The 15,609-nt window shown below is 50.7% G+C and overlaps 1 protein-coding gene across 1 annotated transcript; it reads left to right on the top strand.

The window, feature by feature from the left end:
• The first annotated feature begins 1,382 nt into the window (after positions 1-1,382).
• GSDMC (gasdermin C) lies at positions 1,383-8,633 on the top strand. The gene is given in 7 exon segments (XM_049700510.1): positions 1,383-1,725; positions 2,741-3,372; positions 3,375-3,510; positions 5,951-6,104; positions 6,429-6,556; positions 7,017-7,091; positions 7,770-8,633. Coding segments are annotated over 6 exon segments (912 nt in total). The 5' UTR covers positions 1,383-1,725; positions 2,741-3,194; the 3' UTR covers positions 8,011-8,633.
• Positions 8,634-15,609: the final 6,976 nt, after the last annotated feature.

Consider the following 15,609-nt stretch of genomic DNA (forward strand, 5'->3'; position numbering starts at 1 on the left):
TCATTGAATAAGCATTAAAACAGAATGTGGTGCATGTCATAAGCAATCCACTAAACGACTGCAAAAACTGAAAGAAATCTCACCCTTTCATATATAGCCCCGCAGATACAACCAATTACATAGACTTATTTTCAAGATAAGTAATAACTAGTCCTCCGGTAAGAAGCCTTGACAGAACCGCCTATCACATGTAGTTTATCCTGACTTTACCTGGTAATCGAAGTGACCACCTGTTAGCTGATTGGTTTTATCCAGAAGAAAAACAAACTTTTAACTTTTACGAGAGGAAGTCGATTTTGTACCCTGGAGCACGTGCCCGCTGAATTTAGGTTCCGCCCTTCCGCAGAAACCGGGAGGGGTGATACTAGGTGCTTACATTGCAAAGAATAGGTCTCAGGTCCTTGAGAAAGACTTTCCTGGGTCCTAAAGTTGAGTTTTCAAAAGGATTTATATACATTTCCAAGAGAGGAGCAAGTGCTTACACTTTTACCCAAGTTTTCTAAAAATAAAGGTTCTAAGGAAAAGGAGGGGAAGGAAATCTCTTCCCTGATTTTCAACTGGGAGAAATAAGCCTAATTTTTTTTGTTTTGTTTGTTTTGGTTTTTTTTGCGGTACGCGGGCCTCTCACTGTTGTGGCCTCTCCCTTTGCAGAGCACAGGCTCCGGGCGCGCCGGCTCAGCGGCCATGGCTCACGGGCCCAGCCGCTCCGCGGCATGTGGGATCTTCCCGGACCGGGGCACAAACCCGCGTCCCCCGCATCGGCAGGCGGACTCCCAACCACTGCGCCACCAGGGAAGCCCTAAGCCTCATATTTTTAATTTCTATTTGTTCTTACACAGCCTTCCCATCTGTATACCGGAAATGAGACCATCTCTCCAGAGTTGATGTGAAGATTAGAGAAAAATGTCTGACAATGTGATGGACACAAGCTTATCCTCATCCTCTCCAGGTCACCTGGATGCTTCCCCATGACCTGACGACACGATCGGGTCTCTGGCAGCTTGTCAACCCCTCCCCCAAGTGTCCTCCTCCTCCAGTGATCGCCTTCTCCCACCCGCTTGCCCCTCATAGAAACTTCGTTAAGAATCTCCTACACCCTGTGTCCTCACCCCCTCCCTGGTACCCACTGGAGTCTGTCCTCCGGCGAATTTACCCCACGTACATTACCAAGGAACACACACTTGATTATTCTCTCCTTGGAGCTCTCTTGTCCCGGGATAGGACGACACCATGATCTATGGGGTCTCCGTTTACGGGACCGTTTCCATTCTGCCTCCCTCATGGGCTCTTGTCCCCTGACAAACACTTAATCTTTGGTGTTAGGCAAGATTCAGGGCTCTGAACATTTCTCATATGAAACTGGAAATCACCCTGGGTGAGGGCGGGATTGGGAGAAGACAGGTGAGGGAGGAGTTTTGAGGAGAGTAAGACGAAGGGCAATAGGAAGACTTAGGAGGCTAAGATTCCATGATCCAGCGCTCAGCCCCGGGCCCAGTCTCCTGGAAGAGAAGAGGGCCTGTCATATGCTTGCTTTTCTAGGATTTTGCGTTGGAATTTGAGTCAGGGACCTACTGGTGGAAAGAAAACACAGTGAGCAGAGTCACGTTGATCTGCTCTCTGGAGTTCGTGTGACAAACTCTGCTTGACATCAGGACGTCTGAAGATTGAAAGGGATCCTACTCAATTGGAATCTTTTCTCTACAAGACAAAACAATACACAGTCTGGTAAGTTCTAACTGGGGAATCAGGGGATGAATAAGAAGAGAGGATACTATTGCCAGAGACAGAAATGTTCAGGATAGATTTGTCAAATGAATAGAAGTGTTTTTGTTTGAGGTGGCTTTTTTGTCCTAATCTGACCCCCAAAGAAAGTACTACTTCTTCCTAAAGTTCTCATTAATAAAGGAGAATTCCTGAAAACAACATGCAAGCAAGTAAGGCTCAGGGATGTATCTTTCATACATCTTTATCCAGGTCCAGGCTTAGAGAATCTTTTTTTGTTCTTGTTACTCTCTGTTGTCCATTGATCCCTTGCAGGGCCCACACGAGACAGAATTGAAACTCACATCAGGGATTTTACTTGATCTGTTGAAAATTCTGTCTTTATTCAACACTCAGTGAATGTTCAAAAACTGAATTCTGTATAACTGGGAAATCTAATTCCTCTTTGCCCAGAAGAGAGCAATTCCAATGAATTACTCTCATTCAATGTGGTCTGTAAAATGCACTTCACATTTTTGTCTACCCAGCTATTCACTATTTATTCATGTCTGCATCCTTACTACGCTGGTTTCGATTACTACCTCCACACAGATAACTCAAACACTTGGATCTCCAGGGCATTTCTTAGCTCTGAGCTCCAATCTATACGACTGCCTGGGGTTCATTTCTTTTTTGTGTTTTTTATAAATCTTTTTAATTTTTTTCAGATTTATTGAGATATAAATGACAAATAAAAATTGTATATATTTAAGGTTTACAACTTGACATTTTGATATACGTATATACATTGTGAAATGATCACCGTAATCCAGCTAATAAACATATCCATCACCTCACACACTACCTTTTGTGTGTGTGTGGTCAGAACACTTAAGATACGTCCTCAGCATATTTCAAGTATACGATACAATATTGTTAACTATAGTCACTATTCTGTACATTAGATCTCCAGGATTTTTTCATCTAGTACAACTGAAACTTTGAACCCTTTGACCAATGTCACTCCATTTCCCCCCAGGCCCTGGACACCATCATACTCTCTGCTTCTTCTATGAGTTTAGCTATTTGAGATTCACATACATATAAGATCTTGCAGGGCTTCCCTGGTGGCGCAGTGGTTGAGAGTCCGCCTGCCGATGCAGGGGACATGGGTTTGTGCCCCGGTCCGGGAAGATCCCACATGCTGCGGAGCGGCTGGTCCCATGAGCCATGGCCGCTGGGCCTGCGAGTCCGGAGCCTGTGCTCCGCAACGGGGGAGGCCACAACAGTGAGAGGCCCGCGTACCGCAAAAAATTAAAAAAAAGTAAGATCTTGCAGTATTTGTCTTTCTGTGTCTGACTTAACAACCTAAATTCACCTCCTATAATGTGCGTCCCTTCGGGAAGAATATCAAGGATCTGTACGAGGTTGCCCACTCTCTTCCCCGCCACCCAACGGAACTTTGCACTCCCCTTCCATCCTCTCCTAGCAACATGCCCTCCCTGTTTGAGCCTATTAGCAAGAATTTGGTCAAAGAGCTTGGAGACAAAGACTTGAGGCCTGTCAAATACATGTTGAGCACCAGCAAATTCCATCAGCTGGCGCTATTATGGAAGAAGAAGGGGACGCACGCACAGTTCTGGGGACAGCCTGCTGTTCCAGTAGAATACACCTCGTGGATATCCTGGAGCCAAGTTCTTCAGTCCCAGGTAGTGTCAACCAGGGACGAAGGAGGCAAGGAGTGAACAACAAGGGTGCTCAGATAGATTCTTGGTGCGACACCCAGGAATCCCTAAGACACCCGCACAGGTAGATATCAAACCAGCCTTGCCTAAAGGCACAGGGCAAGGAGCTACGATTATTTGAGAATCTACTATCTGGACCCAGGCACTTTTTTAGCATATTGAATACTTACAGCAGCCTCTGAAGTTAGGAATAATATCTCCATTTGCATAAGAATTAATTGAAACTTACAAAATAATTTGTTCACAGTTAACACACCTGGGAACTGGTAGAACTGGAATCCAAATCAGGTCTGTCTGGCTCCAAATCCCAAACATTTTCTGCTCAGTGAGCTGCATCCTGGGGCTGACGCTGTGCCTGGAAAGATGCTGCTGTGTCTCTCCTGGACCACTGTTCAAGTGATGCCATCATTTCTTAGGGCTAGGACGTTATCCCTTGATGAGGTGCTTATTTAACATGTAGCTTCCAGGTTTCTCTTTAGAGAATCTGATTCAGAAGAAACAGAGTGAGGTCAGGGATTCTGAGTTTTTAACAATCATCCCAGGTGATTCTGATGCAAGGGGTCCCTAGGCCACACTGAGGAAAGCTGCCCCACCTGATCCGGAGGAAGAAGCTGGGGATGGGCTCGGGGGGGCGGGGGGGACTACAGGTGCAGGGATGTGAAAGGATCCAGCAGGAATAACCTGGGCTCTCCCGACCTGGCTTCTTCCCTATCCAGACATTCTTTTCATCTCAGATGATGATAAGTGGAAAACCTTTCCAGAGGTGAATTCCTGAGCTGGGCAGGTTCTCTGCCTACACCTCGGGCCCCCCTGAACTCTGACCCCTCTGGATGCTAATAAGAGCCATGCAAGGGGCTCAGCCAGCAGACCCAGAGGGAAGCTAACCTCCTCCACAGCCCGCCAATTGCTTCTGTCTTTTACAAGCCATAGACTCTTGGGGCCACAGAGGAAGGCACCTTTCTCCTTTGAATACCGGGGTGTGCGTGCGTGTGTGCACGTGTGTGTGTCTGGGGGGAGCGGAGGTTAAATAACTCTTGGTGAGTGAGTCCTTCTGCTTATCTTTCCAGAAGAGCGTCAGCTGCAATCGGCGATGGGCGAGTGGGTGATTTTACAGCCAGGAAAGTGGGATCTGATCCCTCCCTGAGGCCTCCTGTCACAACCAGAATGCCACGTGATTGCCTCTGCTGTCCTTACCCAAGTCGCTGGGTCTGGCCCCCTGGGAGGGAAGGGGTAGATAGAAAGGGGACGGGGGTCAGGGAAGTAGGGGGCAGAGGGTCAGAGAAACCGAGTACCTTCAGAGACTAACTCTTGGGTAAGGATTTAATTTCTAGTCACCATGAGAGGTCCCATCCTCCCAATGGGTGAGTGTGTGTTTCCTGGGATGGGGGATGGGTCCTAATGGCACACATACGTCTGGAGAGCAGGGCAGATGGCCCCTGCCTTTGCCACCGCTGCCCCGGGGCCTGGCCCTAGTTTCTGTGGAATGGGAGGGGTTCCACGCGGCCAGGGAGGGGGAGGGACAGACGGGGATGGGGGCAGGAAGAGGTTAAGCAAAAGGGAGAAGGCGTTAAGAGGGCAGGACTCTCCAAAATGTCTCAAAAGTAAAGTTGGGGGATGAGAAAGGGAGATGATCACTTGTGACTCTCTTTCCAGGAAGAATACGGGAACCCACTGGCCAAGGTCAGTGTTTATGAAGAGGGAAGCTGGGACTTCCTGGGTGGGAAACTGCAAAGCCAACTACCCAAAAGGTGGCTTGCATGCAACTTACAAAACTGAGCTCTACTTCCAAATCGACGCTTTGTTCAGCCCCATTCGTTCATTCACTCACTCATGCACGCATGCAACAAACACTTGTTGAGGACTTATTAGGCAACAGGCACTATTCTGAGCAGTGGGGATACGGCCGTGGACCAAACAGAAATGTCTGCCTCCCTGGACCTCCCCCTCTCAGCAGATCAGCTGGAGACCACCTGAAGTCTCCCAGGAGAAGCAGAGAACCCCCAACTCCACTCCTTGCTTAATTTTGTGAGGTCATAGACGATACAGGCAGAATTACATGATGAGGAGGGTAGTTCATGTGTGCCAGGTACTCCCCCAAGCATTTTACATACATGACCTCATTTAATCCTCATAACCTTCCCACTAAACAGATGTGGAAACTGAGCCCAGAGCACCTAAGATTCTCATCTCTAGAGCCCAATGCTAGAATCCACGTTATTCTAGACGTGTCCCAGAAAAGAGCACTTGGTCATCTTCTTCCACTTCCCATGACCTCTTTCCAGAATCTCCTTCTCTCCTCCCTGCCTTCTACCCCACCCCGGGTCCCTTCACAGCACAAGGATTGCCCATGTTTTTAGCCTGTTATGATAGCTCCAGCCCCAGAGCTCAAACATGCCGTCTGCAGAGATGCTTTTGGTTGGTAGATAAACGACATGGAGGTGCCTGGCTCATCTCACCACGGATGTTCTAATCAGAGAACTGTCCCCACTTTCTGGTTGATGTTGATGCCTGAGGACAGATTTCAAGCACCTACAAAAGGAGGTTTGCAGGGAAACGGAGGCAACGGCCCAGCTCCCAAAGGACACTCAGGATGCTATTCTCCACAATATCCTGGCCAGGCTCAAGGACCGAGAGGCTCTGCAGGACCTCATGGACTTGGCGGGGGGCGGGGGGCACTCTACCTAAGGCTGATCAAAGTTGTGAAGGGGCAGGTTTAGGAGATAGACTGCCAAGATACATGGGGAAGGAGGGCTGCCGAAGGGGGTCCCAAACGCTGGTCCAGGCACAATGAGCAGGTCCAGGGCATGCAGCCCACATGCTGAAGCTGCTTGGAATCTGGGGGGAGGTGAAGATCCCGCCCCCTCCCACCTTGGTTAATCACCTGTAGACTCAAAAGATACTGGCAAAACTGCAAAACAACATCACTATCGCTCTTACTATTATCGTTGTTGTTGTATTACTAATAATACCGGTTTCCTGTAGTTGGATTGGGGCCCCTCGGATCATCTGGACAGCTTTGGTGGTACCTTCCTAAGTGAGATGCAAGAGGACTCAAGAAATCTATGGCTCAAGTTAAGACTGCACATCATTTCCCTCCTTAAAGCCATATTGGGTAAGAGTGATTTGAGGGAAATATGGGAACGTCACAAATTTGGCCTCTAGACCCAAAAAGGACGGGGTTAGAGGCCACCCACCTCTCTAAAACCCATCTAATACCATGGTCTTCATCTCACATCACGTCCCTCTCCAAGGTCAGGAGGGGTCAGTGAGATAAATTCACCGTATGATACAGAACCAGCCCGGGATCTAGAAAGACCAGTCCAAGTTCACCCAGCCTATCATTGGGTGTGGATGATTCCTGGCTCCAGCCTAGAACCCCACCTGCTGGACCATGTTATGTAGCATCCTGGAGACCATCCCAAGAGCAGAAGGAGGGAACTCGCCTTTCAAGTCGAGCGGGTTTTCTTCCTCTGCCTTCGGGTCCCCCCCTCATGGGGTCTCCTAGTTCACAGTAGGGAAGAAGAATCTGACTACTCATCACTCTCTCTCCCCAAATGTCCCCTCGTTCCCGGGGCTGAGTGACACCCAACACGAGCTACTGGCCTGGTCCATGGAGAAGAGGATCCTGCTCCAGCAGCGGGCGCTGGGAAGAAATCAATCCCCAGGGGCCAGCCTCCAGGGATGGGGGTGAGGGAGCCAGGGATAAGAATGATCCTGAGGAAAGAGAGGTGACGTAAGATTCTGCTGAGAGGGGAGAAAGGATCCCGTGTGGCCACCGGGAATTCTCTGGCTGCCTCTCCCTCTGGGGAGCAAGCCCGGTGGGTGTGAGTCTACCTCATGGGGGTCTCTGTCTCCATGGCAACCCCAGCAGAGGGCGCCCACAGTTCTAAAAGAGGAATACAAGTTTGGGGGGCTCAGGGGATCTGAAACACCTCTGCTTTTCTTACACAGTTACCATTTGCAAATTGCTCTTTCTCTCTCCACATACATGTATACATGAGTACATATGTGTGCACAGACGTATGCACATACACACACACATTGCACACACGTACACATATACATGTAATTCCAGATACCACTGTTCTGCAAGGTCAATGTTAGTATCACCATTTAGCAGCTGAAGAACCAAAGCGCAACAATTTCCAATGACATATCCAAGATCACACCGATCAAAGGACAGGACAGGACGAGACTCCTGGTCCCCTTGACTCCATGACTTTGCCTCTTCCATGACCCGGTGAGGCCCCTGGCTCTCGGGACAGAAGGTTTTGTCTCCTGATCTCAAAGGCTGACCTGCAACACCTGACCTCATTTCTTCCAGGTGAAGAGCATCCTGGAGCCCAACTTCAAGTACCCTTGGAACATCCCCTTCACCCTGGACCCCAAGCTCCTCACCCCGCTGCAGGTAGAGGGGTTGGCCATCACCTTCAGCCTGCTGGAGGAGTGCAGCCTGAGGGTGGCTCCCGACAGCCCCAAGGGGACCTGAGACCTGGAGTCCAAGAAGCCCTTGTTCACCCTGTACGGGTCCCTCTCAGTGCCGCAGCAGCTGGCCAAGGCCTGAGCCCTCCCCGGGGCGCTCAGTCCAGAGAGGCCTGGCCACACCCCCGTCTGTGCTGTGAGCATCGTTGGTGTTCAGGGAGCCTGGGGCCATGCTTCTCTGCCTCTCCAGTTTGGGGGCACAGGGACCAACAAAGACTCGAGGGAACATTCTGGGGTGACAGAGATACTCTGTATCTTGTAAAAGGTTTATGCATTTGTCAAAACTCAACAGATAGCATCTAAAGATGTGAGCACTTTACTGCGTGTTAATTTTACTTCAAAGCAATGTACACAAATATTGAACTCTCGTTAATATGCACTCTGAATTGTACTGGGTAAAGTGTACTGATGTCTGTAACTTACTTTGAAATGTATCAGAAAATAAGGTGAATTGATGGATGGATAAATATGTGATCAAGGAAGTGTGGTGAAATATTTAAAACAGGAGTTCTTTTTTATTCTTGAAATGTTTTTGTATGTCTGGAATTGTTTCAAAATAAAACTTACCCCCCCACACACACAATTATATCTGTGTGTCCATCAGTCATCCTGTGAGTGTTCCTGACTGTGCCTTCTGAGCTGTGGGTTAGGTTCTTCGTCATTTAAGGAAGATTCACTCAATATCATTAAACACGTTATACATTCTGTTTGTTGAATTCTCTGTTTCAGTCACCAAATGTCCTTTGGGTCCTCTAAATACATTGTATCTTGTCTAATTGCTCTAATCTCTCCTTTATCCCTTTGCATTCTCTGAGATCAGAGCATGTCTTTCCTTGATGTCTGTGATTTCAACCCTCAACTGCAATTATCATTCTATTGCTTTTCTAATTTATTAGTTCAGAAATTGTCATTCTGATATTCAATTTGTTTCCTCAGCTTTGCAATCTCCCTTTTCACTTAATTCTGTTGTTTCATCTTCTCATCTTTGAGGTCTTGCTTTATTGAGATGATTTTGCTTTCATACAAAATAATTAAGATACTGTGTGCTTTTCTTTTTTTTTAATTTTTTTTTTTTATTTTTGGCTGCATTGGGTCTTCACTGCTGTGCAGCGAGGGGGGCTACTCTTCGTTGGGGTGCACAGGCCTCTCACTGCTGTGGCTTCTCTTGTTGTGGAACAGGGGCTCTAGGTGTGCGAGCTTCAGTAGTTGTTGCTCGCGGGCTCTAGAGCTCAGGCTCGGTAGTTATGGCACACGGATTTAGTTGCTCCATGGCATGCGGGATCTTCCCGGACCAGGGCTCAAACCCGTATCCTCTGCATTGGCAGGCGGATCCCTAACCACTGCGCCACCAGGGAAGTCCTGGTATGCTTTTCATTAACCTAACTTTTCTACCTGAATGGATTCTTTCACTGTCTTCTTTCCATATAGTGTTTGCACAGATGCTGTGTCACCCTATTTTATTCATCTTGCTCGTTCCCAGCCTAAGTAGCTCTGTCCAAACCCTCTATCTGCACAAAGAGGGCAGGGTAGTAAGCGTTTCTTTCTTCCCCACAACCAGAACTGAGACCTGTTTCTCTGCTGCTGCAAATTATTGTTTGGAGCATGTTCCTACTGGCTACGGTCATGGCATGAAAAAGGAGGGACTCCCCTGGGCTCTGAGGAGTCCTGGATGGCTGGCCTGGGCTCTGTCCTGTCGCGTATGGATTGGCTAAACGCCCCGGGCTTGGGTTCCCTCACCTCAGCAGAGGCATTTGCCTCTCTCTCCGCACAGAACACCTCTGCATCTTCAGAGAGGTCAGTGTGTGTGTGGGGAGGGGCTCAGGGGTCTTAGCTTCCTTGACAGAGTTCACCTGGCTTCCCTGGGGGAGAAGAGGTGAGTCAGCACCTGGGCAAGACACTCCGTCGCGTGGCTATCACTTTTCATTAATACAGTTCTGCTTCCCACAAACACGTGCTTGTGGTCAGTGTCGCCCCTCTTCCCAGAAGCCACGCCCAGACTTGCCCTCCTCCAATCCATTTTCTCCCCTCCCCACAACGGCTCAGCCAAGCAGACGAGGGGGAAAAGATTTATTTTTAAAAACTCTCGGGACTTCCCTGGTGGTCCAGTGGTTAAGAATCCGCCTTCCAAAGCAGGGGACGCAGGTTCGATCCCTGGTCGGGGAACTAAGGTCCCACATGCTGCGGAGCAACTAAGCCTGTGCGCCACAACTAGAGAGCCCGCACGCCTCAACTACAGGGCCCATGCGCTCTGGGGCCCGCACACCACAACTAGAGAGAATCCCATGTGCCGCAACGAAAGATCCTGCATGCCTCAATGAAGATCCCGTGTGCCGCATAAGACCGGACACAGCCAAAAATAAATAAATATTAAAAATAAAACAAAACTCTGGCCTTAGGTTAAGAGCCTGTAAAGTGGTGCACGGCACTCCAGCCTCCTCCTGTTCCCCCAGAAGATCTTGTCTGACTCACGTTTTCTGTTCTCTCCTGTGTTGAAATGTCCTTGGAGTTTTTTGTTTGTTTGTTACCGATCGTGATAATTAACTCTGGGTGCTTAACATTTCCTCTTTTCTCTTTCCATCCAGCAAAAAGACAACAAAAGGATACATTCCAGAAGTCTCTCCTGTCACTAGTGGGGCACAGAAGTGGCCAGAGAGCCCTTTTGTTCACAGAAAGTTCCAGTTCACCCCCCAGACAGCCTGCACTGCTCTCCTCACCTCCTCTCCGAGCTGTGAGCTGTGAGCGTGGTCTTTCCCAATTGACTCCCTTCTCCCAGCGCTTCTGTAGCAGGCAGGAGACTAGAAGATTCTTCCTGGGGGGCACAAGAGAAAAACCTACTGGGACTTCCCTGGTGGTCCGGTGGTTAAGACTCCACGCTCCCAACGCAGGGGACCCCGGTTGGATCCCCGGTCAGGGAACTAGATCCCGCGTGCCGCAACTAAAGATGCTGCAACAAAGATCCTACGCGTGGCAACGAAGATCCCGCGTGCCGCAACTAAGGCCCAGTGCAGCCAAATAAAGAAATAAATATGAAAAAAGAAAAGACCTACTGATATTTGTGCCTAACACAAATACATGAAAATGAGCCCATACCAAAATATTTTGAGGACATTTCAGAACATGTGGGACGAAGTGAAAATCCAGGGCGAGAAACAGGTTATTTACAAAAGATCTTATATGAGAATGACTTTAAAATACAACCACACAGCAAACTAGAGGCCATGGAGCAATGTCTTCCTAAATTTTGATGGAAAATGATTTCCAGTCTCAAAGTCTATATCATGTTTGAAGGTAGAATAAGGGCATTTTCAAACAAAGTTTTTTAAAACAATGACTGCCCATGTTCCCTCTTCCAGAAAGATGTAAGAGGATGTGATACATCAAAGTGAAGAGAAACATGAGAAAGACGCTGGCTACTGAGAAAGAAGATTTAGTGTGGAAGAGAGACAGGGGGATTCCCAGGATGACACTCAGTGCCAGGCCAGATGACAAAAAGCCCTGACCTGAACAGACAGGAAGGCTCCTGGAGAGATTTCTCCAGGAAGATGAAATTGATTAAAAAAAAAAAAAAAATACCTTGAATCTGAACATAATAGGAAGAGATTTAATCATCTGGCAGAGTTTGGATTTAATTAGATATAAATTCACAGAAAATAGAAAAAAAAAGTAAAGAAAAAAACGACGATGAGAAACTATCAAAATCCTACAGGAAAGGAAAAAGTTTACTAATAGCTGAGTAGAGTTTACAGAGTCACAATAATATTAAAGAACAAAGAGAATTATAACTCTATTGAGAGGATGAGGGATGGGACTTGTGTGTGGTGTAGAGGAAGAGGGGGCCCTAAATCCTCATCTTCCCTGGTGTAAACCCATGGATAATGCCTACAACTCAGCAAGCTTCTTATTTAATTGATGACAGATACAAAAGGCCACATCTTGTATTATCATAATACATTCTGTGGGCCCTGGACACCGTGCCCTAATGGAGGAGTCAGCCCCTCACTTCCCTCCCCCCCTGCCCCCTTGTATTCATTTATCTGAACTACCTAGAATAGGCAAATCCGTAAAGTCCATCAGTGGTTGGGGTGATAAAAATGTTCTGGGATTGACTGCAGTGGAGGTTCCACAATGCTGTGAATACACTAAAAAGCCACAGAAGTGTACATTTCCAGTGTGTGGACTGCGTGGTGTCAACACGGTCCTTTAAGAAAGAGAACAGAGGCAGCTACCAAGACAAGCAGCAAAAAGACTTCAAAGCGATGCCTCTGGCGAGAAGCCAGGAGGAGATGGGGCTGACGGGGAACGGGAGAGTCTGAGGTTTAAAAAAAGAACTTGGGCACAATTTGATTCTTTAAACCACGTGAATGTATAACTTTGATTAAAGAAAGAAAAACAGAGCATAAATATTAGCGTACGTCTAAACGCCCTTGTTGAAAGCTGGAGAATCACCTCCATGGGTCAGGGTCAAGGTCAGGGTCAGGGTCAGAGGGAGGCGTGGGAGACCCCGCTCCCCAGGGGCCACGACCGCGGGCGGGGGCGGGGCTGGAAACCCCGTGGCCTGGGCAGGGGTCCTAGAGAGTTCCTACGTGGGGCGCAGCCTGCGGTCCAAGACTGGCACGGCCGCCACGCCACGGCTCGCGGGGACAGCCGGCCCGGAGCCTCAGGTAGGGACTGGGTGGGGCGGCGGGTGGGAGGCCGGACCCGGGTCCTGGGGGCGCGGCGGGGTTCAGCGCGAGGGCGCCGCGCGGCGGGGTTCAGCGCGAGGGCGGGCCCCACAGCGGCCCCGCGGGGGAGGTCAGCCCCGGCCCCCCCCCCCCCCCCGCACCACGCCGTTTCCCCGAGCTTCCCTCCCTTCTCGGGACCCCTCTCCTTTGGAGAGCGTCTCTCTGTCTCTCCATGAGGCGTGCCCCAGGCTGTCCCCCCAGGGTCCTCTCCACGGCCCCACCCTGAATTCCTCACCGTCTCCTGGAGGGCCCGACGGCGACTCCTCCCCGCGCTCGTGCGACGTGCCTCCGGCGCTCCCTGCAGGCCCGATGCAGGAACGTCTGCGGGCCGCTCCTTTGCCTCCTGCTGCTTCCTGCACCCCGGCCACGTGGGCACCTTCCTCCGTAAAAACATTAAAATTACCATTTAAGACTGTACTGGCCCACTCCCAACCATACGTTAAATTTCTCTGTGGCCTTAAGTGTATTTGTATACAGATGACTACTCTAATATTAAGTATTATGACATTCTCTTAGAGCTAAAAGTTTTTCTTTCTTCTGATTTTAAATAAATTAAAACATTTTTGTGGGCCTTGAGCACCGTGCCTAATGGAGAAGTCAGCCCCTCACTTCCCTCCACCCAACTTCCCCCCGGCAGGGGAAAAGTCTGTCCCCTCGGGCTGGAGCCCATGGTCACACCCTCTGGATATAAGCTCTTCAAGTCTTCCCTTTCCACTCGGCTGTGCTCTCGGCTGCCCAAGCTCTCGTCCTAAAACACACGCACTGGTGTGCAGTGCCATATTATCTCAAAATTTCTAAATGCCACGTGAGCCAAGTAACGTATGCCTTTTGCCCGACTGAGCGCGCAGAAAGCCCGGGGGTAGCCTCTGGACATCTTAAACCCTGTAGAAGACAGATGTCTCAGAGTTCAGTTTCTCCCCTTTGCGACCACGCCCACCTGACCCTGAACTCTAGGCCGGAAGACAGGCCAGCTGCCCGCTGTACCCTCCCGCTGCCTGCAGCAGCACAGAGTCCAGGCTGCCCGCTTCGAAAGGCCCCTGAGCAGGGGAGCCCTGGAGAGCAGCCCCACCAGCTCTGCCTCTTCTCCTGCCCACACCCCACACCCCTGGCAGGAAACTGAGGACTCCGAGGCCCTCGTTCCTCAGGGAGCTGCAGAGCCGGAAGGAGAGGGAGAGCCCGTATGTGGTGACAAGGCCGTGGAGGCTGCGCAGGACGCCGCGCTTCAGAGCCTCGGCTGAGGAGACGGAGCGGGGCAGCTGTCACTCCTCCGGCCCAGCCCTTTCCAGGTGCAGGGGGTGTCCCGGGGGTGCTGAAAGCCAGCAAGGGGCCCACCCCTCCACCCTCACTCCTGCCAAAGAGCTGCACCCTGGAGGTCACCCCATCTAAACCAGGAGTGGAGTTCCTGGACACTTGAGTCGTGGTTCTCAACGCTGCATTTTAGAATCCCCTGGAGAGGCGTTGTGTTGTTTTTTGACTATTATTTTTTAAATACCAGCACCCAGACACACACATGCACACGCACACGCACATGCACACGCAATCTGTTTTAACTGGTCCGGACTAGGACCCAGTTGCTGGTCTTCTTTTAACTCTCCCAGGTGAGTCTTACCTGCTGCCGGGGAGTAGTATCACAGTGCAGGGGGGTTTGCATCCGCTTTGGAACTGGGCGTGTCTGGCTGCGAATCCCAGCTCCACCCCTGGCTGGCTGGGTGGCCTTGGACAAGTCACTTGACCCTCTGAGTTTGACTTCTCTGGTCCATGAAGCTGGGCTGCAGCATCGGGGTGAGGATTAAGCAGCGATGTGAGAAAAGTGCCGGACGTGCTGAGGGCAAGGACTGTCAGTGTTCCTTCCACCTGTCTTCAAGACCCGGGCCCGCTCCTCGGCGGCTCTGTTCCTTGGTCATTCAGTGTCCATGGACTGCCAGTCCCCACTGTGACGGGGGGAGGCTGGGCCCCATGCCAGCACGCTAGGGCTCCGGGGCTCTCGTCTCCACACGTCGAGTTGCTCTCTCAGCATCAGCTCTGGGCCCCAGCTCTCGCCATGCCCGGGCGTGCAGGTGAGTGCCAGTCGATGGCCCTTTTCCTGTGGGAACAGGGTGATAACAGGGCCACCACTGGCCCACGTCAGGAGCCCCGGCTTCCCAGCACCCCCAACAGCCGCCCCTCTGTGCCTCGGTTTCCACCTGCCCAACGAGGGAGGACGACTTCGAGATCGCTTGGCGGCTGTCCAGCTGCAGGGCCCCAGGATTCCAGCTCAGCCTTTCCCAAAGCGAACACTCCAAACTCTGGACAATGTTTACTGAGGCAAAATAAAACTCCCTTCTTTATGGTGGGACCGTGTAGAGCTTTTACCGTGCCCGTGTGTACTGCTTTGACCCCAGAGTGCCTTGGGTTTTTTGGAAATACCTCATGTGCAACGTCTTTGGCAGAATGCTGTTTGTGCTGTGCCTGAGTGTCCCCTGCCTTTGCATCTCCCCCTCCCCGCCAACCTCAGAAGGCCCTGGTCACCAAGAGGGACCCTCGCAGTCCCTCCCCCCGTGTCACCCCATCCCCTGCTCCTGTCTGCCCCCGAGACCCCTTCCTGCAGGCCCTAGCATCCTGTGTGGACAAGACGTCCTGTTCTCCCTGCCTCTCTCCCAGCTCCAGGGTCAGAGCGCCATGGCCAAAGAGAAGACGGTGGCCATCCCACGGAGCACAGTCTTGGCCTACTGGGCGCTGCAGCTGGTGATGGAGGACGATCGCTGGGGTACGTGGAGCCTGGAGCAGCAGAAACAGCTGCACGCGACTCTCCCTCTGGGAGGGCGGGGAGGGGGGCAGGGGCTGCGCCCAAGTGCGGGGCGTGAAGAGGGGGAGGGAGGCCGTTTCCCCGTTGGCCTGAGCAAGCAGCCAGCCAGGCAGATGCTGAAAGGATGTGCCTTTCACAGGGGCTGCCGAGACCAGCTCTCAGGGAGGGCTGACAA

This window comes from Orcinus orca, chromosome 17 (genome assembly GCF_937001465.1).
Source record: "Orcinus orca chromosome 17, mOrcOrc1.1, whole genome shotgun sequence".
NCBI lineage: Eukaryota > Metazoa > Chordata > Mammalia > Artiodactyla > Delphinidae > Orcinus > Orcinus orca.